This window comes from Saimiri boliviensis, chromosome 6, assembly GCF_048565385.1.
Source record: "Saimiri boliviensis isolate mSaiBol1 chromosome 6, mSaiBol1.pri, whole genome shotgun sequence".
Lineage (NCBI taxonomy): Eukaryota > Metazoa > Chordata > Mammalia > Primates > Cebidae > Saimiri > Saimiri boliviensis.
Window position 1 is genome coordinate 68,144,575 of NC_133454.1, and position 27,066 is coordinate 68,171,640.

General features: G+C 41.7%; 1 protein-coding gene across 7 annotated transcripts in view; it reads right to left on the reverse strand.

Moving 5' to 3' along the window:
- Positions 1 to 27,066, reverse strand: part of OPCML (opioid binding protein/cell adhesion molecule like) — a 1,153,658-nt gene that overhangs the window by 531,389 nt on the left and 595,203 nt on the right. For 3 of the 7 annotated variants that reach the window (XM_074400890.1, XM_010334342.3, XM_074400891.1), the window contains exon 1: positions 25,639 to 26,690. In XM_074400890.1, coding sequence (XP_074256991.1) covers positions 25,639 to 25,805 — 167 coding nt within the window. In that variant the 5' untranslated portion in view covers positions 25,806 to 26,690. Of the gene's footprint in view, positions 1 to 25,638; positions 26,691 to 27,066 lie in introns of those variants that run through there. The other 4 variants (XM_003923495.4, XM_074400892.1, XM_010334345.3 and 1 more) reach the window with 2 other exon arrangements.

Sequence of the window (27,066 nt, forward strand, 5' to 3'; positions counted from 1 at the left end):
AGATTCAGTACATTCACTGGCACCTGAAAAGGCCATGAAACCCAGAACCAGGCAACGTTGGAGAGTATAAGTAGACAGAGAGTGAGTTGGGCCTTTAGCCTTGAACCCAGATTTAATCACAAGGCTTGGGTCCTTGATAAGAGACTAGCAAGAGAAAGGCAGGGCTTTAGCTTCGGGGAAATTAATTTACTAGGCAGGCTACCAGGACAGAGACCAACAAGGAAAAGACATGTTCTAAGACAGTGGTTCTCAGAGAGGGGTCCTTGGACAAGCAGCATCAGCAGCACTGGGAAACGTGAGAAATGCACATTTGCAAACATCCACCCACACCTGCTGAGTTAGAAACTCTTGGTTGAGGCCAGCCCAGCAGGCTGTTTTAACAACCCCTCCACGTGACCCTGACCCAGGCTGAAGTCTAGGAACTGCTAGCCTAAGTGGTTGGAATGAGAGTGCTAGGTGGAGTCTGTTCTCAGGAGTTAGGGAGGAATGTTAGAGCTGGGCCAACATCACAGAAAGCAGTGCAGAGTGCCAGGGCAATTGGCTGCAGCTCCCAAAGCCTCTCTGGTGTCAGTGTTGGTCCTAAGAATGAAGAAACTCTGGAACAGAACCATCGGAATCAGGTAGAGCCTGATGATACACATGCCCCTTTGCAGAGGAGCTCAGCACGTACCCTATGTGTTGAACTGCTTGCTTCTATCTCTGCACCTAGGAATTATGAGCTTTTTAAAAACAGAGAGCATGTTGTTCATCTCCACCCACAGTGCCAAAAAAATGCTTGAACCAGGACAGCAGCTTAAAAAAACATTTGTAGAATGAATGAGACAGGAAGTGAGTGAATGAAAGAATAGATAAATAAAAGACAAGCTAAAAGCAGAGCATGTGTATTGTGTGAGTCCACATACACGAAATGTCTAGCATAAGCGAATTCATTGAGACAGAAAGTATTTGGAGTTTGCCAGGGGCTAGATGGAAGGGGGAAATGGGGAGTGGCCACTAATGGGTTTGGGGTTTCTATTAGTAGGGATGGAATTATTCTGGAATTAGATAGTGGTGATGATTGCACAACCTTACGAATATACTAAAACTCACTGAATTGTACATTTTTAAAGGGTGGGTTTTATGATATGTGAATTATATCTCAATAAAAATAATTACATTTTTTAAAAAGCAGAATGTGTGAATATCAAGCAAGGCATTTCGGAAGAAACATTTCATACGTCAAAAGCTTTGCTGCGAAGGCACGGGAATCTAACGCAATGAAACTTCACGGGACAAAACCACAAGTACAGAAGGAGACTCCTGCAAATCGACTGCACCCTCTCCGGGCTCCTCGTGCGGCTTCGCTATCCCAATAGAGCAGAGGCAACCTGGAGTGTGGGAAGCCGCACCAGCTGCACTACGGTGTCCAGGTAAACCCCTCCCGAAGCGGTTATCCTAACAGCAGCACAGAAAAGCACACGGGACCACAGACAGCATCGGGAGAATGGAGTCTGAGGCCCTCTCCCTTCCTCAGGCTTCTCATCTGTAGAGTGGAGAGCACGGTCACTCTAAACCCTAGGACTAAAAGTTACTGTTTGTGGGAGAGGGCAGAAGAACCCGTGAAAAGATGCATGAGTTAAAAGGGCACTGGGTGCTCTGGGCGCTGTCTTGGATTGCAGCCCAGTGGAGAAGGACAGGAGGGTCTCTCTGGGCCCCCTCCACTGCCTCTGAAGCCAGGTGCGCACGTGGCCCCAGGACAGCCCGACCCCGTGGGAGACAGCCGCAGCCAGCTCTCCGCGCGCTTTACGAGCCCTTCTTGTTATTACCTCCTATTTCTTTTTATGCTACTGCCAAAATACCACCATTAATCTTTCGCACTCCCTGAAGGCAAAACACGGGTAATTGGATTTATCTGGTTTTAGAATTTGTTAGGTTCCGTTACAAAATAAATAAATAACTGACCTCGAAAGAGAGGGGCGTCTTCCCGGCTCGTGCTGTCAAGTCGCGGCCTGGCTGGCTGGAGCCCGCCTGGCGTCGCCCGAGCTCATTAATCTCGGCTATCTCCTCCCCACACCTTGTCCCTCCTGTCTTCAGCCAGTCCCTTCCCGCACTCGGCTTGATTTAAGAAGTTTTCCTCGCCTGACGCCCTCAGCTCCAGCGCTTCGCACGGTGTCTGATTGCCCTGCGGCCTTCCGCTCCCTGCAAGACGCTGGCCTCGCTTCATCACTTTTTTCTTTTTCCATCTCCTCCTGGCACGGCTGGTTCCTTTCCCGATTGTATGGTGTGCGGTTGTTTAAAACTTCCTTTCGGCAGCCTGGAGGCTTCGTGTTTCTTGTGTTGTTTCCCTTGGCTTTTTTGTTTTTGTAGAAGATGTGGATGGCTGCAGACATCATGGGTGAGCATGGAAAATCAGTTTGCCTCCGTGTTTGGCTTTTGATCAGGGTAGGGCCACAGCACAGTGAACACAGAAACATGCATTCTTTGGTTTGTCCCTTTATAGCACGTGTGTTAAATCCAGTCGAACCACCCACCATGGGCCCTTCCAGGCCGTGTGCATCCTTCTCTGAGAATTCTGGCCGCCTCCTCCTCCACGGCCCTCAGCCATCGCACAATGTGAGGGAGCCACATTTGTGCAATGGGGCTTGTGGACATTACCATTTGCCAGCCCAGCAGCAACTATCCACTAATAACTTGCTGACATCCAAGCATCAGGGGGAAGGAAGGAATGCTCGAAACCCTCTTTCCAGGCCCCTAGCTCCTCCTGCTAGGTGATGTCTGGAGCTGCTGCAGCCATCTTGTAGCCATTAAAGGTGATGATGTCAGCACTTTAGTTGATGGAAACAAATCCTGGAACTGCCTCCCTCTAGCACCTGAGGGAGACCACAGATTTTACCATCGTATACATATCTGTAATGCTGCATTTTATCACTTGGTGTAAAGAGCATCCTATCTGAGGCATGACTTTTGCCCCGAACCCTAGCTCAATTGGATCAGGAGTGGACCCTCCACCTAAGCTGGGACAATTTGATTTTATCTCTCAGAAATTTGGAAATGAGACAGAGAAATACCGGACAGTCTGTGGAGACTTGTTTGAACTGTAAGAACTGTGAAGCCAAAAGAGGTCGGATGGCCATCTTCCACCCTGTGCAAGCAGAGCAAGATACAGGAGCACAAGCAGCATGTGTGCGAGAAAACAGGAATGGGACCGCAAGCCCACACGGAAAGGGGAAGGCAGCGGAGTCCGAGTGGCTGCCTCTGTTTTGAGAAGGGTCAAGCTCCTGCTTCCCCGCCTTTCAGAAGCCAAAAGTCTTCAGTCCCCTGCATTCCATGGTCCTTACGACACAGCTTAACTCTTTATTTAAATAGTTTGAATGGGTTTTTTGGTACATTTCAACAAACAGAGTAAAGCAAAAAAATCGTACTCACCACTTGAGATACGGAGGTGAATTAATTAATTTCCCTCCCACGAATGAAGTCCTGTGAAGGGAAGACACAGCGGGAGAGGCCACATTCAGTGGCTCACATCTGTAATCCCAGCACTTTGGGAGGCTGAGGTGGGAAGATCTCTTGAGCTCAGTTTGAGACCAGCCTGGCAACACAGGGAGACCCTATCTCTACACATTTTTTTTTTTTTTAAAACAATTAGCCAGGTGAGGTGGTGCATGCCAGCTACTCTAGAGGCTGAGGTGGGATGGTCTCTTGAGCCTTGGAGGCCAAGGCTGCAGTGAGCCACAACTGTGACACTGCACTCCAGCCTGGGCAACAGAAGGAGACCCTGTGTCAAAAATATGTAATAATAATAATAATAATAATATGGCTGGATAACTTGCAAGATTATGTTGCAGTTAACGGTATATATGTTCCGGGAGTGTGAGAATAGAACTAGTTCACTCCCCCTGCATGCTCTGGTAAACAGAAAACACTAAAAAGGTCAGACACCTTTTTTTTTTTTTTCTCCCAGAAAAATAGTGCACCAAACTAGTTTTGCTGGCATGAGAATCAGACTCATGGATTTGTATCTAAGCATTCCTGATTCTGTATTTCTGGGGCTAGGTACAGGAATCTGTATTCTAAAAATTCTTCCAGGATTAGTGTAATGCCCAGAAAGGCTTGGAAAGCTTAGAAACCATTGAGATAAAGGTGAGGGGAAATCAGAAAATATTAACAAACTGGAAGTAACATTTGAGAGAGACCCAAAAGATGAGAGAGACCTGCCATATATAGAAAGAGGTTGGGAAATAACTTTTCAGGAAGAAAGAACAAACTGAAAATTACCACACAAATAAAAGTTGTTTATGTTCACTATTATTTCCATTTTTGTTATGGTCACAAATATGTACATGTCTGATTGCACCCACTTAGGGCAACTGAAAAGAAGATAGGGCTAAGGATAGATTCAATCCACCTGCCTCTGTTAAACAGCCCCTATTCACATGCCCTGCAGAGCATCACAGAAGTTACTTGAGACAATTAAATTGAAATCCTATTCCTGCCCTCAAGAAACTAACATCAACTGAGGGATAAAAAAAGTATCTGTGTGTGTGTATGTGAAGATGGAGAGAGAGAAAAGAGAAAGTAACAATAAACAAATGATCTGATTACTAAAGAGTCAGCTACATCAGTAAATGCTTGGGAGTGGAGGATGGACTGGGCTGCAGTATTATCAGAACTAGCTAAAGTTAATCATCTTCTCCTTTTCTTGAAATGTGGTCTCGGTCTCTTGTTGTTGCTCAGACTGGACTCAAATTCCTGAGCTCGAATGATCCTCCCTGCCTCAACCTTCTAAATTGTTGGGAATCCAGGTGCACATCACTGCACCAGGCTTGAAGAACTTTGAAAATTTCTTGCAAGGCAAGTCTATTGAAGACAAATCTGAACAATGTCTCTTTGTCTGAGAAAGTCTTTATCTACCCTGATGATTCTTTTCTTGCAATGCTTTAAATATTTCACCCTGCTCTTTTCTTGCTTGCATGGCTTTTAAAGAAAAACCCAATATAATTCTTATCCCTGCTCCTCTATAAATAAGGTGTTTTTCCCCTCTAGCATCTTCCAAATTATTGTCTTTGCATTTGAAATTCTTCAGTTTGAAAATCATATGCCTAGGTACAGGCTTTTAATGTTCGTGTTTGTTTGTTTGCCATTATCCTTCTTAGTGTTTGCTGAGCATGCCTGGAACTGTGGTTGGGTATCTGGCATTGATCTTGGGATATTTTCAGTCACTATTGCTACAAATATCTCTTCTGTTTGTTTTTCTTTCTTTCTTTCTTTCTCTTTCTTTCTTTCTTTCATTTCTGGTATTCTAATTACATATACATTGCATCTTCTGTTATTATTCCACAGTTCTTAGATTTTCTGTTCTGTTTTCTTAAGTCTTTCTCCTTGCTTTTCAGTTTTGAAGATTTCCACTGGCATATTTTCCAGAAGACACAGTTGATTCTCTCCTCAGCTGTGTTCAGTCTGCCAAAGAGCCCATCAAATGAGCTCATTCTTCATTTCTGTAAAAATATTTTTTCCTAGCATTCCTTTTGATTCTTTCTTAGAATGTCCATCTCTCTGCTTAACTTACTCATCACTTATTGCACGTTGTCCATTTTTTCCATTACTCCTTTAGCACATTAAGCATAGTAATTTCAAAACACCAGTGTGATAACATCTCTGCCATATTTGAGTCTTGCTCCAATGTGTTCTCTGTCTCTTCAAACTCTGTTTTTGCTTTTAGCTAGTGTGGGGTAGAGTATTTTCCATCCTGCAGTGAGATAGATTCTGTTAAAAAAATGTAATCAGGAACAATAATTTCTTTCAAAAATAAGCTTTTGTTAAGAACAGAATCCTCTGGCCATGTTTCCATATTGTTACCCTTCTCTATCTACCCCTTTTCTTTTCTTTTTTTTTTTTAAGATGGGGTTTCACCATGATGGCCAGGCTGGTCTTGAACTCCTGACGACAGATGATCCATCCACCTCGGCTTCCCAAAGTGCTAGGATTACAGGCATGAGCCACCATGCCCGGCGGCGTACCTACCCCTTTTCACTCTGAGAACCTGGTGGGGTTCCTGGAGGTAAAAACAACAAAAGTGTGGGACTCCTTAAGGACTTCTTGAAAAGTTTTACATTTCAAGTTAGTCTACACATAATCTTCAGCAGTCAGTCAATGGTCCTTTTTAAAGTTCCTAGAAGAATCTGGCTCCAGGGGTAGTTTCTACCCAAAATAAACAGTGAGTCTCTGTATCTACCTGTCTCCAGTTTTTAAGGTGGTGCCGTATTCTATGACTTCAATTCTCTGAAAGATCTGAGAAGAGTTGTTGATTTTCAATGTGTTGAGGGCTTTTACTTGCGTGAAGATGGAGAGCCAGCCCCCAAGCTCCTTACACGTTAGACCAGAAGGCAGAAGTCTCTGTCCGTGACTGCCTGTTATTCCCTACCACTCACTCTCTTGCTTACTCTGGCGCAGCCTTTCCTTTCTGTTCCTAGAGCACAGTGAGCACACATTTGCCATGAGCCCTATTTCTTCGCCATCCCTGTCTCTGAAACATTTCCACAAGGGGTTTGCATAGCTCACTTTTGCACTTTGATCAGGTTTCTGCTCAAATGTCGCTATCATCGGACATGTGGTTCCTGACCACCATGGCAAGAATAGAGACACTTGTCCCTCTCAACTCACTTACCCTATTCTGCTACTCTTGAGATCATTCACCGCTGTGTGGCATGATATTGTGTTTAGATGTGTTTACCTTGTTTATTTCCTGTCTTTCCACCCTAGATTGTAACTCTAAAAATGTCAGAGGCATGGTCTGTTTTGTTCACCATTGTTAACTCCAGCTCCTATACCACCAGGCATATACTCTTCAGTAAATATTTACTGAATACATTAACAAATAAGCACATCAGTCTCCCATGATCTATAAGACGACATATGGATGACTAGTGTAAAAAACACATAAAAAAGACAAAGCATTGTCTCAAGAAAATGCACTTTAAATTTTACAATGGTATGCTGCTTGTTACCTGCTAAAATGACTAAAATTAAAAGTTTTTTATGATTTGAAGACATATTTTATTTTTAAATGAATAATAAAGAATATTCTTCAAAGAAACAGTAAAAAATAATCAACTCTTAAACAGCACATATTTGCCCAAATAAAATTATTACATATCACTACATTGCATTCTTATTTTAAAAATCAAGGCAAATGTGTGGCCTATTAACTACCAAAACATGGCATAATTGATCCAATAACTTCAAGATTAGTAATAATCAATAGTAATATCCAAAATAGCATCAATCTGCCATCAGTTTCAAAAACATTCAGAAAAGTGTAATAAACAATTGATTTAGCTAAACTATGATTTTGTACTCTGGTTATATTAATCATATAGCCCCAATGTTAAAGAACCAGTAATCATATAATAGTATCAATTTGGGCTCATCTATTTCTCTTTTCATTTTTGCTTTTACATTACAATTATAACACATAATTACTTGGAAATATGTTAAATGTTCATTACATGTACATAATTAAGTAAGTAAAAGGAACACCTCTCCCCACTACTCTACCCTCACCATGAAATTAAAAACTGAAAAGTCTTCAATGCCAAGTGCCAGTGAAACTGTGGAGCAAGTTAAGTCTTTATAAACTGCAGGTGGGAATGTCAATTGAAATAATAACTCTGGGAAACGGTCTGGCATATCTTTAGGTTAACTTACACCTACCATACAACTCAATAAATCCAATCTGATGTATTTGCTAAAAAAACTAAAAATATATTTCCTCATGAAGACTTATAATTAGGCTAGGCATGGCGGCTCATACCTGTAACCTCATCACTTCAGGAGGCCAAAGTGGGAGGATAGCTTCAGGCTAGGAGTTTGAGACCAGCTGAAGCAACAGAGCAAAACCCTGTCTCTACAGATAAATAAATGAATAAATAAATAAATAAATCTGGGTGTGGTGGTGCACACCTGTAGTCCTAGCACTTGGGAGGCTGAGGCAGGAGGATCACTTGAACCTAGGATGTTGAGGCTTTAGGGAACCATGATTACACCACTACACTCTCGCCTGGGTGACAAAGTGAAACTCCATCTCAACAAAAAACAACTTATAATCAAATATAATCAAATAACATTGTACCTCACAATTTGATGCCCATCAATAGGTAAACAAGTGTGGTATTGCCATAAAGCGGAATGCTACTGAACATTCAAAAAGGAATGCACTACGAGCAGTAACACGTACAAATCTCAAGTCCATTACACTGAAGGAAATAACTCAGATATAAAAGAATACTGAATAATATAGTGTTAATATCATTCCATTTGTGTGTAATTTTAGACCAGACAAAACTGATTTATTGTGTTGGAAAGATCAATGTCTACCTAGGGCTAGAGAACTGAATTCAAAAGATCATGCGGGCAAATGTCACTAAGTTGGCAGACTAGGAAAGTCCAAACTCTCACTTTCTCCACAAAAACATTGAATAAACAAATAGAAAATTACTAAAAAAAACCTCATGCGAGCTCTGGGAAATAATCTGTCAAAGGTTTATAGCAAGCAAGCAAATACCCAAGCAAAAAACAGAGATACGTTATTTGAAATGGTAGAAAATTTTCTGAAGTTTTCGGTCACCCCCTGCCCCACTCTTCACTGGTATGGGGCAGTGTAATCTGGAAAAACAGTAGCCTGTCTTTCTGCCCTCTCCACAAAATAAAGAGAACTGTGAAGATAGCACTTGCAACAGTCTAATCTGGCTACAGGCTGCCTGAGGTATGGACATCTGAGATGCCAACCTCAGAGTCCAGACACGAAAAGCAGCTTGGATCTCAGGCAAGAGGAGGCTGTGGTATGCATCAGGGCAGCCTACCTGCAGCTTTCTAAGGCAAGAGATTATTGGCGGAGAAAAAAGAACATTTAAGCAAAAAGAAATTGTGGTAAGACTCTTTGGGAAATTAAGACATTTAAAAATAGCCATGTATATAAAGGAATGGAAAAAAAAAATGCTGCACACAAGCCCAGGAAAGGCCTAAGAACTTAAGCCTTCACATCCAGCTGATTAGTGAAGGTCTTGTCTTGCATGGAGGCAGTTTACAAAGACTTGAAGAGGTAGTTGTTTTTTTAAATGCTGAATTTTCAACAAAAGATCACCAGGCATATAAAGAAACAGTAAAATATGCCCCATTCAAAGGAAAAAAAAAAATACCCATAAGATGTTTCTGAGGAAACATAGATTTTAAATTTATCTGAAAAGACTTTGCAAAAACTGCCTTACATATCCTCAAAGAGATAAAGAATAAAGAATAAAAAAGTATAAGGTATAAAGAATAAAATAATCATGAAAACAATATATACATAAAAATAGACTATGAATGAATGGATACAATAATAGAAAAAGAAGAAGAAAACAATCAAACATAAATTCTGAAGCTTAAAATTACATCAGACTTGAACAAGCAGAAAAAGCAATCAGTGAACCTGAAGACACATCATTTGAAATTATTAAGTCTGAAGATTAAAGAAAGAAGAAATGGAAATAAATTCTAACGGACTTAAGAAACACTGCTAAGTAAACCAATATATATATTATGAGAGTTCCAGGAAAAGAAATAGAGAAAAGAGAAGAGATATTATTTGCATATGTAGCTACTGGAAATGTTTCAAAGTTGAAGAAAGAAATGGACATATAAGAAGCTCAAGGAACTTTAAATAGGATAAACCCAAAGATACCCACACTGAGATACTTTATAACAAAACATCAAAGACAAAAGAGAAATTGAGAATCTTGAAAGCAGCAAGAAACTAATTCATTTACAAGAGTCTCAACAAGATCATTAGTGAAGTTTCCAGCAGAAACCTTACCTTCCAGAAGGCAGTGGATTTTATATTTAATGTGCTAAAAGAAAAAGCAAAAGCAAACGAACAAACTAATCTGTCACCCAATAAATCCATATCCAGCAAAACTGTCCTTCAAAAATGAGAGAGAAATTAAGACATCCATCCCCATATAAACAAAAGCTAAGGGAATTCATCACCACTAGACCTGCACTTCAAGAAATATGAAAGAGTTCTTTAAGGTGAAACTAAAGGAAACTGAAAAGTAATTCAAATTTGTATGAAAACATAAAATTTTCTGGTAAATATAGTATAAGGGCACATACCAAAAAGAACCTGCATTATTGTCATTTCTAATTATAACTCCAATTTTATTTTTTCATAGCATTTAAAATATTAAACTATACAAAATAATAAATCTGTGTTCATGGGTACACAATGTATAAACCAATAATTCATGACATCAGTAACATATAGGGGGATCCAAGCTGTCAAGGAGTAGAGTTTTTGTATGTAATTTAAGTTGTTATCAATTTAAAACAGTTTTTTCTAACTTTAAGGTACTGTATATAAGCCCTATGTGTAAAACATGGCGATAAATCATAAAGAAAATACCTATATAATATACACAAAATAAAATAAGAATAAATCAAAATGCTTCCCTGCCAAAAAAAAATAATTAACTAAACACAAAGGCAGACAGTAAAGGAGGAAATGAGGGACAAAAACACTATAAAATATACAGAAAAAATATATATAATAAAACAGCATAGTAAGTCAGTGATTACTTTATCAGCAATTACTTTAAATGTAAATGTGTTAAACGCCACAATCTAAAAATACAGATTGGCAGAATGGATTAAAAAGCAGCATCCAACTGTATGCTGTATCCAGAAGACCCAGTTTAAATTTAAATGCACACATAGTTCAAAAGTGAAAGGTTGAAAAAGTATTTGCTATATAAATAGTAAACAAAAGAGACCAGAGGTGGCTATGCGATACTACACAAAATAGACTTTAAGGCAAAACTCTCACAAAAGAACACATGATGTTATGTAATAAAAAAGAGGCCAATTTACCAACAAGACACAAAAAATATAAACACATATACTAGATATCAGAGCATGTGAGTATATAAAACTAACGTTGGCAGAATTGAATAGAGAAATAGCGCTACAATAACAGTAGGAGACATTAGCACTCCACTTTCAATAATAGATGTAACAAACAGACATAAGATCAATAAGGAAATAAAGAACTTGAACAACACTATAGACCAATCAGACATAACAGAAATGTACAGAACACTCCACCCAGCAAAGGCAGAAAACACATTTTTCTCAAGTGGACATAAAACATTCTATAGGATACATCATATGTTAAAGCAAATTATGAGTATGAGTAAATTTAAAAAGAGAGCAATCATATTAAGTAACTATTCTAATTAGAATAAAATAAAACTGAAAAACAACAACATAAGGAAAATTGAAAAATCCACAAATATGTGTAAATTAACACACTCAACCAATGAATAAAAAAATAAATAAAAAGAAAATTTTTATAACAATCTTATTACAAATGAAAATGAAGACAAAACACACCAAAACTTACAGGATAGAACAAAAGCAGTGTTAAGATAAGATAGAAATTCATAGCTCTAAACACTTACATCAAAAAAGAAAAAAAAAAACACTCAACGATCTAATTTTAAACCTTAAGGAACTAAAAAAAAAAAAAAAGAAAAAAAGAAAAGAAAAACAAAGACCAAACTAAACACAAACTAGCAGAAGAAAGAAAATAATATTATAGGAAAGATAAAATGGAGAATGGGAAAAATAGAAAAAAAATCAATGAAATCATGAGTTTTTTTCTTAAAATGATAAAATTGGTAAAACTTTAGATAGATTGACTAAGAGAAAAATAAAATTCAAATAACTAAAATCACAAATAAAAAGGGCATGGTATAACTAAATTTATAGAAATAAAATAAATTATAAAGGAGTACTCTGAAGAAATATGTGCCAACAAATTTGTTAACCTTGATAAAATGGCCAAATTTCTAGAAAGACATACGTCTGTCAAGATTGAAGCACAAAGAAACTGAAAATCTGAACCTCCCAAAAAAGAAAAGCCCATGACCGGATAGCATCATTGGTGCCTTTTATCAAACATTTATAGGAAAATTAACAGTTCTCCTATGACGCTTCAAAAAATTTCAAGAGGAGAGAACACTTCCAAACTCACACTATAAGCCAACGTTATTTCGATGACAAAATCAGACAAAGACATTACAAAACAAACAAACAAAAATACTAGTCCAATGTCCCTTTAAATATTGATGCCAATTTCAGAAAATACTGCAAAGTGAATTCAAAGCATGTTAAAGAAAGAATTATACTCATAACCAAGTGAGATTTACTTCTGCAATGCAAAGATTGTTCAACATACAGAAATCAATCAATGAATACATCACATTAACAGGCTGAAGGGAAAAACAAAACAGCACAACACATGACCATCTCAATTGATACAGAAAATGCATTTGACAAAATTTAACACCCTTCAATAATAGTAAAAAATACTCAATAAACTAGAAATAGAAGGAAAGTATGTAACCTTAATAAAGGCCATATGTAAACATTTCTCTCCTAAAACATATTCAACATACTAAATGAGAAAAGATGGAAAGTTTTTCTTCTAAGATTAGAACCAAGGCAGAAGTGTCTGCTTCTATCACTTCTACTTAACATAGCACTGGGAATTCTCCCTGAAGCAATAAAGAAAAAGACAGGCTGGGTGCACTGGCTCACACCTGTATCCCAGTACTATGGGATCCCAAAGCAAGCAGAGAGCTTGAGTCCAGGAGTTTGTGACCAGTCTATGTAACATGGCAAGACCCTGTCTCTACAAAAAAAAAAAAAAAAAAAAAAAAACCCACAAAAGTTAGCCTAATGTGGTGGCCTGTACCTGTAGTCCCAGATACTTGAGAGGATGAGGTGGGAGAATCACGTGAATCCAGAAGGTTGAGGCTGCAGTGAGCCATGATTGTGTCTCTATACTCCAGCATGTGTGACAGAGTGAGAGAGTGTGGTACTCTCTCTCAAAAAACAAAAATAAAAATAAAGATGATAAGAGCATCAAAAAAGGAAAGGAAGAAGTGAAACTATCTCTGTTCACAGATGATATAATCTTATGTGTAGAAAACTCTGAAAATTCCATAAACATATACAACAATTAGAACTAATAAATTTAAAAATCTGAAAACACAAAGAAAATAATTTTTTTCAACAGCATCAAAAAGAATAAATTACTTAGGAATAAACTTAAATAAGAAGGTGAAAGAGTCATTTGTACACTGAAACATCAAAACATTGTTCAAATAAATTAAATAACACAAAAAATAAGTGAAGACATTCTGTGTTTATGAATTGGTAGACTTAATATAGTCAAAATAATATAATCCAAAGCAATCTACTTCTTCCATTGCAAAAATCGAAAAACAGATCCTAAAATGTATATGAAACCTCAAGAGACTGGAAATAGCCAAAATAATCTTGAAAAATAAAAACAAAGTTAGTGGTCTCTAACTTCCTGACTTCCAAAATTTACTACAAAGCTTCTGTAATCAAAATAATGTGGTCCTGGCATAAAGACAGACATACAGACCAATGAAATTAAATAAAGAGCCCAGAAATAAGCCCTTGAATATATGCTCAAATTCTTTTTGACAAGGGTATCAAGAGCATTCAATGGGGAGAGGACAGTCTTTTCAACAAATGGTGTTGAAAAAACTGGGTATTGACATACAAGAATGAAGTTGGACTCATATTACACCATACATACACACACACACACACACACACACACACACACACACACACACACAAAACCCTCAAAATGGATCAAAGGCTTAAACATAAGAGCTAAAACTATAAAAGCCTTTTTTTTTTTTAAGACAGGAAAAAAGCTTCATGACATTGGATTTGTCAGTGCCTTCTTAGATCTGATACCAAAAGCACAGACAACAAAAGGAAAAAACAAGAAAAGATCAATTGGACTACAGTAACATTTTAAACTTTTCTGCATCAAAAGACACTATCTAAAGAATAATAAGGCAATCCACAGAATGGGGGGAAATATTTGTGAGTCATATATCATATATCTCCTCAGGGTCAATATCTGGAATATATGAAACTCCCACAGTTGAGAAACAAAGAAACAATCCAGTTTAAAAATGGGCAATCAACTTGAATAGACATTTCTCCAAAGAAGGTTATACAAATGGTCAATAAGCATATCAATTTGCACAGGGAATTACAAATCAAAATCACAGTGAAATACCATTTCATACCCATTAAAATCACTATTAATGAACATAATAAAAACAGAAAAAGGTTTGACAAGAAGGTGGAGAAATTGGAACTCTTGTGTATTGCTAGTGAGAATATAAAATGGCTCTACCAAACTGTGCGGCATTTCCTTCAAAAATTAAACGTATAGTTACCATGTGATCCAGCAATTCCTCTTCTGGGCATATACCAAAAGAATTAAAAGCTGGGATTCAAACAGGTATTTGTACAACTATGTTCATAGCAGCATTACTCACAATAGTGAATGCAATCCAAGCGTCCATCAAAGGACGAATGGATAAACAAACATGCCCTATACATGAAATGGAATACAGCCCGAAAAAGGAAAGAAATTCTCACCCATGCTGCAGTATGGATGAACCTTAAAGGTAATATGTATAAATAAGTAAGCTAGTTACAAAAGGATGAATATTGTAAAACACCACTTATCTGAGGTACTCAATGCAGTCAAAACATGGAGACAAAAAGAAAAGTAGTCGAATAGAATAGTAATAATAGTAATAGAATAGTAATTTCCAGACGCTGGAGGAGGGAAGAATGGGGAGTTATTGTTTAATGGATTCTGAGTTTCAGTTTGGGAAGAAGAAATAAGTTCTAGATATGGATGGTGGTGGCGGTTGCACAGCAATGTGAACGTACTTAAAGCCACCAAACTGTATATTTAAAACTAGTTTTGATGATACATTCCAGGCATTTTTACCATAATAAAAACGGGGGTATGGAGGAACTTTCTGGGGTAACAAATGCGTTCTATACCTAGCAAAATGGTGGTTACATGTGTAAATATATTTGTCCAAGTATAGTGATGTGAATGCTAATATGGGTGCATTTTACTTTAAGCAAATGGTCTTCCTCCCTGTCTTTTTATCCCTCTCTCTTCTTCCATCCCCCCTTCCCATTCTGTGGGATCTGTGTTTTGCCAACAGATTCACTTATTTAACATATGTGAATGCTCAGAGAAGAGAGTCTAGAATTAATTTAACTATAATTTCCATACTGCTTAGAGTAATGCTGATGGGTACCCAATAAATGCTGCATGGATAAATTGTGAATTCAGTAATACATATATTTAACTTAATAGCAACTGTTTATTGTGCTGTTGTTTCCATGTAAGATTTAATCCAAGATATTTACAAACTTGATATCATTTACGGCCTCCCATCAGCCCAGTGAAGTGGATATCTAGTCCTTATTTTTTTTTTAACCAGGAAATTGAGGCTTAGAAAAATCGAGTCACTTGTCCAACCACATACTGTCACTAAGTACCAGAGCTGGGATTTGAAATGAACCTTTTGACTGTAAAGTCAGTGTTCTCAACCACTTGATAGAGGTTATACTTGATCTTACATTTCACTAAGCACCCATTGACTTGCCCATCATAAAACAGAGCATGCAATCAAGAACATTCTGTTTCCACTGCACAGGTACAGCAGGAGGCCTGCTGCTGATACCTATTCAGGGGCCTCAAAACGAGAGCCTGTGATCGAAGCAGCTGCATTTTAGAGGGTCAAGTAGATGGGTGCATGAATCCCTGCATCCTGAGATGCCCTCTGGAATGTTCAGAGATGACTCACATTGGCTTTTCCAACCTCTGGAATTTGCAGATATTATTCCAGAATGTGCCAGCCTCTATTATGTGACCTTGGCCAAGGGGAGAAAGCAGATACACTTCCCTTGCAAATGGTCCCAATCTCCTGCCTGTCGCTGCAGTGATATTGTGCGATTGTCAAATACTGCAATTATAACAAGCAGACAGAGAAAGGACAAGGGAAATGCCAACTATTTAGGGAGATATTAGTATCTCAACTAGGATTCAAATGCCAGACTCTATGGTTGTAATTAATTATTCAACATGGGTAAGAATAGCTCCATGAGAAAAGATAGATGTGTGTGTGTGTGTGTGTGTGTGTGTCTCTGTGTGTGTGTGTGTGTGTATGAGAGAGAGAGAAAGAGAGAGAGAGAGAGAGAGAAGAAACAGAGAGAGATAGCGATAAAGGAGAAGCATTCATCTTTTCAAAAAAACTTAGAGCACCTACTAAGCATTAGGTATTCTGTTGGACTCTGAGAACACAAGATAAATAGAGTATATTAATGCATTTAACAAAGAGCATGGAGAAGCAATAAAAATGACAATGGGAAGAGGAATATCTTCAGAAATGGCATACAAAAGCACAGGGCGGTACAAATTTGAGTTCCGTGATTCCTCCCTCTTATACAGGGTGCCTTACACACAATATCTCATTGTGAGCCCAGACCTCATAAATCCCTGACTTATTCAATTCCCTGGGTGTACAGATGTTGACTCTTTTTTCTCCAACACAGGAGGTTCCAAACAGCAACCAGGAGACATTAGTGGATGGTCAAGGTGGACAGATACCTGAGACACACGCTGTGTGTCTCAGAATAAACCGTTTAATTGCACATGAGCAGGGTAGACATCAGCAAACATCACTTCGCCGAGACCTCCCATGCTGCCTGGATGTGAGGTGGTGTCCAAAAACATCCTTTGTGTAAAGAGAGACAGCAACACTGAAAGTCCTGGAACCACTAGGCCGGTCAGAGAGGGGTCAAGGGCAGGCTTCGACCCTCAGAGAAGAGGTCCTGGCAGGACAAGGCAGGGTACCCAGTCACCCAGGGCCTGGGGTAAGTGACCAGTATGGATTAGCAAGATGGGGACTAAGACCCAGTGACAAGAGGGAGATTTACAGCTGTAGGGCAGATGGAAACAGAGGTTCAGAACACGTAGGACTCGTAGCAGCAGGTGAGAACAGATCCTTCGAATATTCTTGCCTCGACTTAGAATGGGTGCTGGACAACAGGATATACGTCGTGCTGGACAGTCAGAGAAGAGGCTCTCATGTCCCAGAAACTCAGAAGTAGGGCACAGGCATTGTTTTTGTTTGTTTGTTTGTTTGGTTTTTTTAAATTTTTTTTTGAGACAGAGTTTCACTCTCATTGCCCAGGCTGCAGTGCGGTGGCGCTATCTCGGCTCGCCACAACCTCCGCCTCCCAGGTTCAAGTGATTCTCCTGCCTCAGCCTCTTGAGTAGCTGGGATTACAGGCATGCACCATCACGTCCGGCTAATGTTGTATTTTTAGTAGAGATGGGGGTCTCACCATGTTGATCAGGCTGGTCTCGAACTCCCGACCTCAGGTGATCCACCGACCTCAGCCTACCAAAGTGCTGGGATTACAGGCATGAGCCACCATGGGGCCCAGGCATTCTTATCTGGCCCCTTTCTTCCTTCTCTCTACCTCTGACTATTCAGTAATTCCACTTTAGACTTTTTTTTGCTTGTTTTTCTCACAGGTACATACTGTCCCTCCTCTCTAGCTCCTTTCTTTCCCTTCTTTCAACTTCTATTTCTGAAACATCTCTCTGCTACTCTCTCCTTTCATGTATAATTCCATTTGTGTCATTTCTGTCTTTTCGTGTCCTTCGTCAATATTTATGAAAATTGCCTCAGCCAGTAGTGACAAACACATACAGGAATCAAATAAAACAACAGTGGCCGGGCACAGTGGCTCTGCGTGTAATCCCAGCACTTGGGAGGCCAAGGTGGGTAGATCACCTGAGGTTGGGAGTTCGAGACCAGTCTGACCAACATGGAGAAACCTGGATTCTACTAAAAATACAAAATTAGCCAGGCATGGTGGCACATTCCTGTAATCCCAGCTACTCAAGAGGCTGAAGCAGGAGAATCGCTTGAACCTGGGAGGTGGAGGCTGCCATGAGCTGAGATTGTTCCATTGCACTCCAACATGGGCAACAAGAGTGAAATTCCACCTTTTTTTTTTTTTTAAAGCTACATATTTTAAAATTAAATTTGGCTCAATAGAAACAATACAACAAACTCCAAAACTTCAGAAACTATTCCGAAATGTCTTTGAGAAAATGTTTCCATTTTATCTTCCTCTAATTACACCTACTTTTTTCCAGCATGGCATTCACAATAAATAGAAAATTATCGTATTCATTTTTCTCTCTTTTGCGTAATTACTTCTACAACAACATTGTTTTCTGTTATTCTTCATTGCTGGTATATTGCATTTTGGGTAATTGTGAATTGAATTGTCTTCTGCGGACTAGCCAGAAAACTTAACAGCCACTGATAACATTCTTTATTCTGATTATGCAATGGAAACTTGGTTAATTGAGACGCCATAAATCTTCAGACCCACTGAAAATGTTTAATATTCAAAAGCAATTTCTAAAAATGTTGTTCATCAGCACTTTTATGGGAAGCCAGGTCAAGGCCTTCAGCATCTCTTTGATTTAAGTATTATGTATCTCCAGGGACCAGGGGGCTAAAGCTAGTCACATGGTTTCCTCTGGGGTATGATTCCATGGCAAGGCCTGTACTCTCTATGTTCAAAGTCTTAAATTAAAATGTGAATATAAGGATGGGAAGGAGGATAATGGAGTGACATATTTTAGGGCTTAAACAAACTACTTCTCCTTCCTCTATGCTCTGGCATCACTGATTTCTTCACAGGTCTTATTGTTTGAGTTCTTACCAAGAAATGACAGGCTTATATTGTCTTAGTTTGTAGGCCCTTTGAGGTTCCATATGTACTATGGAGGTCAAGCAACTGGATAGCACAATGTTTGGGGCGGGTTCAAAGCCATGAGCAACAATGGTCTCCTGGGCAGCGCATTGGACCCTGGCAGGTGCCACGTTGTGCAGTGTTTGCACTGAGCATCATTTCCAGCCTCAGAGTAGTCATTGATAGGCTTCACCTGAGTGTGGGCGAGGGAGCGAAGTCCCTGGAAGCAAGAAGACTGTAAAGCCGAGACAGCAGACGGCTGCAGCCTTCAAATGAAATGCAGATTTCCTGACCTTCAGGAACAGAAAGGGTGTCTTTGGTTTATTTCTGCTTGTGGCACTTGGAAGTTTTCTCTGTCCTCTATATCTGAGGAAGGGAGATATACTATGAAACTGAAAAGAGGCGTAAAGGTCTTCTAGGAGCAAATGCAGATTCTGACATATGATAATGATGTGACCAAAGGTAAGTGGTTTAACTTTTCTAAATCTGGACCCCTAGACTGTTAATAGGGATTGTAATGGTTTGAAAATTATATGAAATGTTAGGTAACTAATGTGGCATCTGACACAGAGTCGGCCATGTATGATAGGAGCTTTTGTTTGTTTCAATAGCATCACCACATCCCCACCCTACAACCTTCCTTCACGCCTGTGCTCTTGCAAATTTTGTCAAAGGCTTTGCTGTATTATCCTATAGCGGCACAAGGTACAGACATTTCCTTTCTCTAAACTTCTCTACCAGGAAAGCTATACACAAGTCTAGGCTAGGCAGTGCTGAGCAGCCTAGATATCACATCTTCAATTTCCACTTCTTAAAAGAAAATATACCAGGGTATAAAAAGCATCAAGTAGGTAGGGTCATTTATTTGGGAGAGGAGAGGGGCCTGAGAATGGATCATGCTGAAAAGAGTGCACCCCTCCCCCAAACCCGTTTCAGGCAAACTTGAGCTCCAATTACACCTAACAGGAGCAAGAGCATCTTCCTTCATTCAGGGCAAACAATACAAACCAACCTGAAATAATTCGGTGCTATCTTGTATATGTTAAAGAAAGAAGAAGGAAATAAAATGAAGAAAAGTTAGCATTTGGTTCCTAACTTAGGCAATGCAAATTTCTGCCAGCCTAAAGATGTCTTGGACTGTAACTCCCTCTTCTCATCTCATGACTGAAGACAGCTTCCCATTAATAATAAGTAATTTTAAAAGTCCTCCCCTGGGAAGGTCAAATGAGACCTACTTGACTCTTCCCCTCCACTGCATCTCACTGCCGGGTCCCATCAGATCCATAACAACAGCCTGCCAGACAGGCTCCCCAGCTCCCTCAGAGCCAGCCACCTAGTGAGCACAGTGAGTGGGCCAAGGGCAGAGTCCTTTTTTAGAAACCAGAAGGAAAGGAAATGAGAAAGACAGAGCTAAACTGAGCCCAAGGGCCAAATTTACTTAAAAAGGTTAAACAATTACCCAAAGGGGTTAGATAAGAGCTGTTGAGTTTTCCAGAAAGGTTCAGAAAGCCATGGAGCTTGTATTTCTATTGCTTTAAAACATCTTCTCCCATGGCCTGTTTGAGAGAGAGAGAGAGAGAGAGAGAGAGAGAAAGAGAGTGTATGTGTGTGTGCGTGTGTATGTGTGTGTGTGTATGGGGTGTGTTTGTGTGTGTGTGTGTGTGTGGTGTGCTGGGGGAGGCAGACACATTCCCACCAATCAGAGACGTTAGAGAGTGTCACAGAGTCAAGCCAGCCTTGCTATTTCAGGCCTGCTACATTCTGCAGCCGTGACCCAACCCAGGACATGCCAACCTCCCTGCTGCCTCCCCGCCCTGTGTATCTCCTTGGTCCCACCAGAAAAATCTCAACAGAGATGGGTGTGCTTTCCAGGTAGTATTGGTGTTCCTCCACGGCTGCACAAAAGCAGTAGTAATACTGCTCTTAGCTCTGTCACCCTGCTTGCTGTCTTGCCTTCAGGGATAATGAAGATTTTGCATAGTTTGGATCAGACTGCAGTCATTGGTGGATTCAACTGTCCCCTCTGGCAAGTGATTTGAGTGGAATCCAAAAAGCCCCTCAAGCCTCCAAGATCTCTAACCAACTGCTGTGCCTGAATGTCCCAGGATCATATTTTAAAGACAATAAAATTGTTTAGATACATTGCTGTAGAGACAATAATATACTGGAAGTGGTTGCTTCCCATTAAGATGGATTAAAGCATTAAACCAATACTTACTTTTTTTAATCCTTTATTCAGCACAGTATCTATACTCAATACATAAGGCACAGCTCCTAAGCTCCAGAAGTCCCCAGACTAACCATAACCACACATGAAAAAATAGCAGGTCCTAGTATGTAACTGTTAGAACAGAGTTCTGCAGCGAGAGGAACTCTGATGAGGGCAATTCTGGACCACAAGCAGAAAAGATTCTGGGTAGAACTGTGAAAAGACTAACACACTTTAAAGCTGTGTGTAAGTGTGGGAATAGAAGAAGAACAAGATGCAGCTGATGAAACTGAAAAATTTTGAGAGTATTGTCAGTTGTTATTGAGGAGTTCAACTTAGTACTAGTAATAACTTGCACATATATGTTGTTTTATGGCTCGTAGAACAACCCATGTGCTTCCTTTCATCTGATAATGCAGACCAGATGTGACAGGTTGTTCCTATATGTACACAATTCAATTGAAGTGTTCAAGGTCGTGGAGTTAGTGAGAGGTAGAGTGAGACTCAACCCCAGGTGCCGAGGCCCCCAAACACAGAGCTTTCTAGGGCATTAACATAGCCAGTGAGGTGCAGCCTCACATGGGGAAGATGATTTCTTGGGAAGCAGGGACACTGGATAAGCCTTGCTTAGAGGCTCTAGGGCCAGAAAAGGCTTTAAAGCAGTGTTCTCAGTTCTGGCTCCACATTAGAAATATGGGAAAAGATGCCTTCAGTGGCTACATCCATGCCCAAACCCAGGAATTTTGACATCATCAAACTGGGAGCCCCGCAATGGTTTTTCTGAAAAGCATCCCAGATAACTCCAACTAGGTTAGTGCCACTAGTCGAGAGGTCCTTTATGGACCTGTCCCTGCTTGAGTGTCTTTTAATGTCTTTGTCTTCCCAGACTAGGAGGAACGCCTTTGCATTCGCCCAGTCCTTATTCAGCTTAGGCAGCTGAAACAGTGAAATGGAAAAATCATGCATGTGTTTTAGATAGTCTAATGGCTACTGAAAATTTTCTAATTTACATAACAGAAAAAGGAGCTGAAAGTGGGTGCAAAGTACAGAAACACACCCAGGCAAACAACAGAACTTTATCTGTGGAAACTTTACTGCCCAGGTTGTTTTGGCAAAATCCCCTGCTCAGATTATTCCATGGCAGTAGTTAAACCTCAAATACTTGGTTTTGAATGGATTAGTTCAAGACTCCAAATGAAAACGCAGGGACATTTTAGAAAAGAGCCATTAAGCATAATCCCAGATCAGCAAGCCTGTATCAGCAAAACTGATTATCCTGCCACTGAAATAAAAAAAAAAAAAAAAAAAAAAAAAAAACACAAAAACAAAAGCAAAACACAAAGAAAACCCAGTATGTTGGTGGGAACTTTTCCCACTGAGTGGGACGGTTACAGCAACAACCTTGCCTCTATCTCACCACAGCCCCTCAAAATGTTTGTATACATAGATGAGGTGGACCTGCAGAGGAACTCAGGCGAACTTAGAAGAGATTAAGGCCTATGAAGAAAGCACAGCTGGCCATCATCCATTCTGCTGAGATGGCTTAATAGACATCAGCTGACCACACTGAGCATCCTGGGCTCCTTTCCCCATGTGGGTATTGATTCGGATACATGACTTCTAGATTCTTGTCATATCTAATCTAACAGAGAGGCACAGAACATTTTGAACCCAACAGCAGATAATTGTAATGAAGTGATTCTGGCCAAGAGGGCCCATTTGTAATAATGAATTCAAATCAGATTCATGGAAGCTATAATTCAACCATAGTGAATAGCACCTTCATTTTCCATATCATCTCTCTTACAAGAGGGCAAAATAACTCAATATTCAAATAATTATTTTTACTTTTCAAGTACCCCTATGAAGTAGTTATGAGGAAGATAATATTGCCTCACTTATAGAAAATGAGTTTCATCCACGTTCAAAACTTCAGTATCATTCTTCGGCACAGTACTTCCTAACGTCCTTCAGAGCAATCAAAGACCTGTCACAACCAAACTGATATCCCAAATGAAGGAAATCAGTCTTCTCTAAGCTGTGCAATTTTTCACTGGGAAATTTAAAGGCAGACCCAGGTTTCTTGACTCCTTTGCTCTTCCTACTGTGTCTCTGGCCTCCTTACAGGACTTCAATCAAGATTTAGAAACAGATTCGAGATAATTTAATCCAGAACAGCCCACATTAAAAGGGCTTTCTGTGGCCGATGGGCCTGGGTATCATTCAGTGCTTTTTGGTGGATTCCGAACATGTGATACACTTGGAACACTCAGTTCCTAGGTAATGAATCCCTAATGAATGTCTTTAAGGAGACAAAAAAGTAAGAAAACATACTTTAGAATTACAACTTATAAAGCAAAACTCGCCACCAAATAAAACATGGAACATTTATCTAGGATTGGGGCCATGGGCTTCCGGAAACTGGAAGCATGGACTCTCCCTCAGAGTACTGGCAAATCAGCTGTTTGTTAAGTTGGGCACAGACCGTTAACCAATAGAGCAAAAGAGTGTGAAAACAAAAGGAGAGAGATGGGGACATACAGAAACTGGCAAAAGATGTTTAGGCTCTTTTAAGAAACACCGTGATAGTAGTGAAATCAAAATCTTAAAAATTCAAGGAATAAGAATACTTACTGATGAAGACAAAAAACAAAGAAGATAATGAGTAACAGACAAAAGTATATATTATGAGAGCGTCTGATAAAAATGAAGGAAGAAAATAAAAGAGAAGACGACATGAGCTAAGAGAATGAGGATTTAAAGAGATTAAAATGTAGAAAATGTGCTAAATTTCTCTATTCTGGGGTAAATTCACAGAAGAGAGGGAAAATCAACATGAGACGTGTGCTTTTAAAAAAATTACACATGCAATCAGGTAACAGATAACAGTGATGCTAGAACATGTAAGTTGTTCTTTTTTTCTGCAAAGAACAAAAAGCCACTATTCAGCTTTTCTTTTTTTATTCCCATCCCCATTCCCAAGCCCAGCTGCTCAACATTAGAATTGAAGATCATGAAAACAGGCCAGCAGCTAATAAAAATTGGTAGATCAAAGCTGGCCCTCTGCTGCTGGAAGAGTCTCATTGCATCTCAGAAAGCAGAAAGCCCAAGTTTTCAAATTTCTCGTTTAACTTGGGAGGACAGAAAGAGGACAGAGGATTTCGGAAAATTCAACACCGACATCCTACTCAATGCTAGACCTCTTTGTCCCCAGTGGTACAATAGATAGTAAAAAGGTGCCTGGCAGCATTAACATCCCTAAACACTAGTAATATGTACTGACATTTCCTTGGTTAACATGTGCTCACGTGCTACTCATATCTTTGAGCCAACTGGTCCACTGCAAATGCGTGTTGGGAAATGTTCCCTGATTCCTCAGGGAACCTTCTTTGAAGCAATGAAATAGGGATATTACACTCTAGTCTGGGGCAACCTGGGCAATACCCACATGGCCTGGACTTTTCCCTTATGTCAACCAGGAAGGGCCTCTCTATTTGCTTCGGACTTCTGAGAAACAACACACAGCATTCTGAGACCTGTTCCCTAAACTAAAAAGAAGATCCAGCTAGAACCACCAAAGTGACAGAATCCAACCTTCACCCTTGGCCTTAGGAAAGAATTCCAGTATCCCAGAGACCTGTCTTTCCTGGGAGACGCAGGAAAGTTTCCACCAGGAAAGCCAAGGGAGAAACAGGAAAAAACCCCACCCTCACACACTCCTTGGAGAAGCCAGGCATTTTGGCTGCAGAATCTGGGTCAGGATGTTTTATTTTCACCATAACCATCAAAGTCATAGGCAGGGCAAATGCATTCGCCTTGTGTACAATGTGAGACATAGTTAAGCTGGGACGTCCCTGAATCTGTCTCCTAGGACCAGAACTGCCTCATTAAAGGGATAAAAGATGATATCTGCTGAGCTGGTGGAAAGTGGTGGCTGCATTTTTATTACAGTCTCTGCTGCAGCAAGCCCAGTCCCTAAAGGTTCATATTCCAAGATTCTCCACCTCTCTGCCTGGAGCATGCAAGTGATTCTCTGTAACTCATTAAGGCAAAACAAAAAGCTCTCCTATTGTGCTTTTCACATAGGAGTGATGCTGTTGCATAAAAGCTACATGTTTCCTTTCCTTGGCCCCAGTCTGCAAAAATAAAACTGCTCTCATAATTTACAATAGGGGCCCCAGGAGCACCACAGAGGTTTGGCACGAGTGCTGGGTCTTGAGCAGACTCACAACGGGCTGTGGCCTGGCACTGGTAATTCCACAGCCTTACATTTGAGGTGCATCTCTGATAAGGGCTTAGCCTGGTGTTCCTGAGGAGTATCCTGCTTCATCACATACTTCTGGCCTGTGACAACCATCCAAGGGGCACAGGCTAACCACCCACTATTTCAACTCCATGCCCTCATGTTCTCATCTTGGTGCCCACGTAGGAGACAATCTAGCCTGTCATGGCTTCATAGAGCCATGGAGTCCCACACGTGGACCTCAAGATTCACGCTTAAGATCCCGGACCAGCAAAGCCAGAGCAAACGACAAACCTGTCCAGGGGCACGGCAGTCGGCACCCACAACGCGCAAGCGGGCGCCCCTCGGGCCTGCACAAGGCCCTCTCGCGCTCCCGTCCCTCACGGAGCCTTTGGCCCCTCTCCCGTCCCCTCCCCGGCGACCACAGCCCAGGGGCTCGGGCCCCCGCGGAAGGACGGCTCCCTACCTGAGGGTGGCGCTCTCCCCCTGCCGGACCGTCACGTTGTCCATGGCTTTGGGGAAGGTGGCATCTCCGCTGCGCACCGGCACTCCTGTGGGTACAAGGAACAGCAGCCTGAGAGACACGACCACGAGGCACTTCCAGGGCAGGAACAGGTACCCACAGACCCCCATCCTTGACAGCCACAACTTCCCAGAACTCCGGCAGCCGCACGGTCCTGGTCCCCCACCCGCGCGCACCAGCCGGCTCGGGAAGCGGTGCGGGGAGGAGGGAAGGGGCAGAGCTCGCCAGGAGCAGGGGGAAGGAGAAGAGAGGAGTCCAGGCGCTCCGGAGTCTACGAATTTTTCCTCAGATCCTGCCTCAGCTTGCCAGCCTAGCAGAACCAGATGCCCCCTCCTGCATCCAAAAAGAGCTTTCTCGACGCTCCCCTGGGGAGGAGGGAGGCGGCCAGGAGGGGAGAGGAGGCAGCAAGGTGCGGGGATGAAGGTCACAGATTGCGCTTTCTCTGCCTCTCTCTTCGAGACGCCACTTTAAGATTCAGTTGGGCACGTTCTGCAGTGCTCTGGCATCAAAAGTTTATAACCCAAAGAAGAAGGCAAGTGTCTCTGACATACAGGAGCTGTCATAAAAAGCTGCGGCTTCAAGAAGAGGAGGAAATGTTTTATTAGATCACACACATGTACAGATGTACGTGTCCCCCAGCCCCAAGTCTCGCATCTGGAACCCCAAGGCGGCAAAAAGTTCCAAGCGGGGACGCGCGGCCGGCGCAGCCAGAGTCCTCAGTCGGTGGCTGTCCTCCGCAGCCCGGTCGGCGACTCGCGGTCAGCCCGGGGAGCGCCGCCCGGCGCAGGCTCTGGGCGCACGGGGAGCTGGGCGGACGGCGGCCCCCGCCTCCTCCGGGGACGCGGCACGGGACGCGGGGACGCGCGGACGCCACGCTCAGCGGCCGCCCCCGGCCTCCGCGCCGCCTTCCTCCCGGGAGCAGCCCCGACGCGCGCGGGCCCCGACCGCCGGGGTTGTCATGGCAGCAGCTCCATCCCTGACCGCCGCTTTCTCCCGGCGCTGCCTCGGAGCGAGCCCGCGGGCGGGCGGCGCGGACTGCGCGCTCATATCGGCGGGCGGGCGACGGGCGCGGGGTGCGGGCGCCCACCTAGAACCCCGCCGCGCCCCCCGGGCTGGGGATGCCTGCGGGGATGAGCCCGCACCGCGCCCGCTCCGCTCGGTCCCGACACCCGCGCCAGCCGAGAGAAAGCTGCGCCCCTCGCAGTGCCTCCCCCTGCGGAGGGGTGGGGTGGGGAGAGCGGGGAGGGAGAGGGGAGGGCGGGAGAGGGAGTTCTGGGGAAAGCAGCAAATTGAAAACTGACACTGGCACCTTCCCTCGCCGATGCCAGCGCAGAAGTTGCCGAACCCCGCCCTGGAGAGCCGAACTACCCT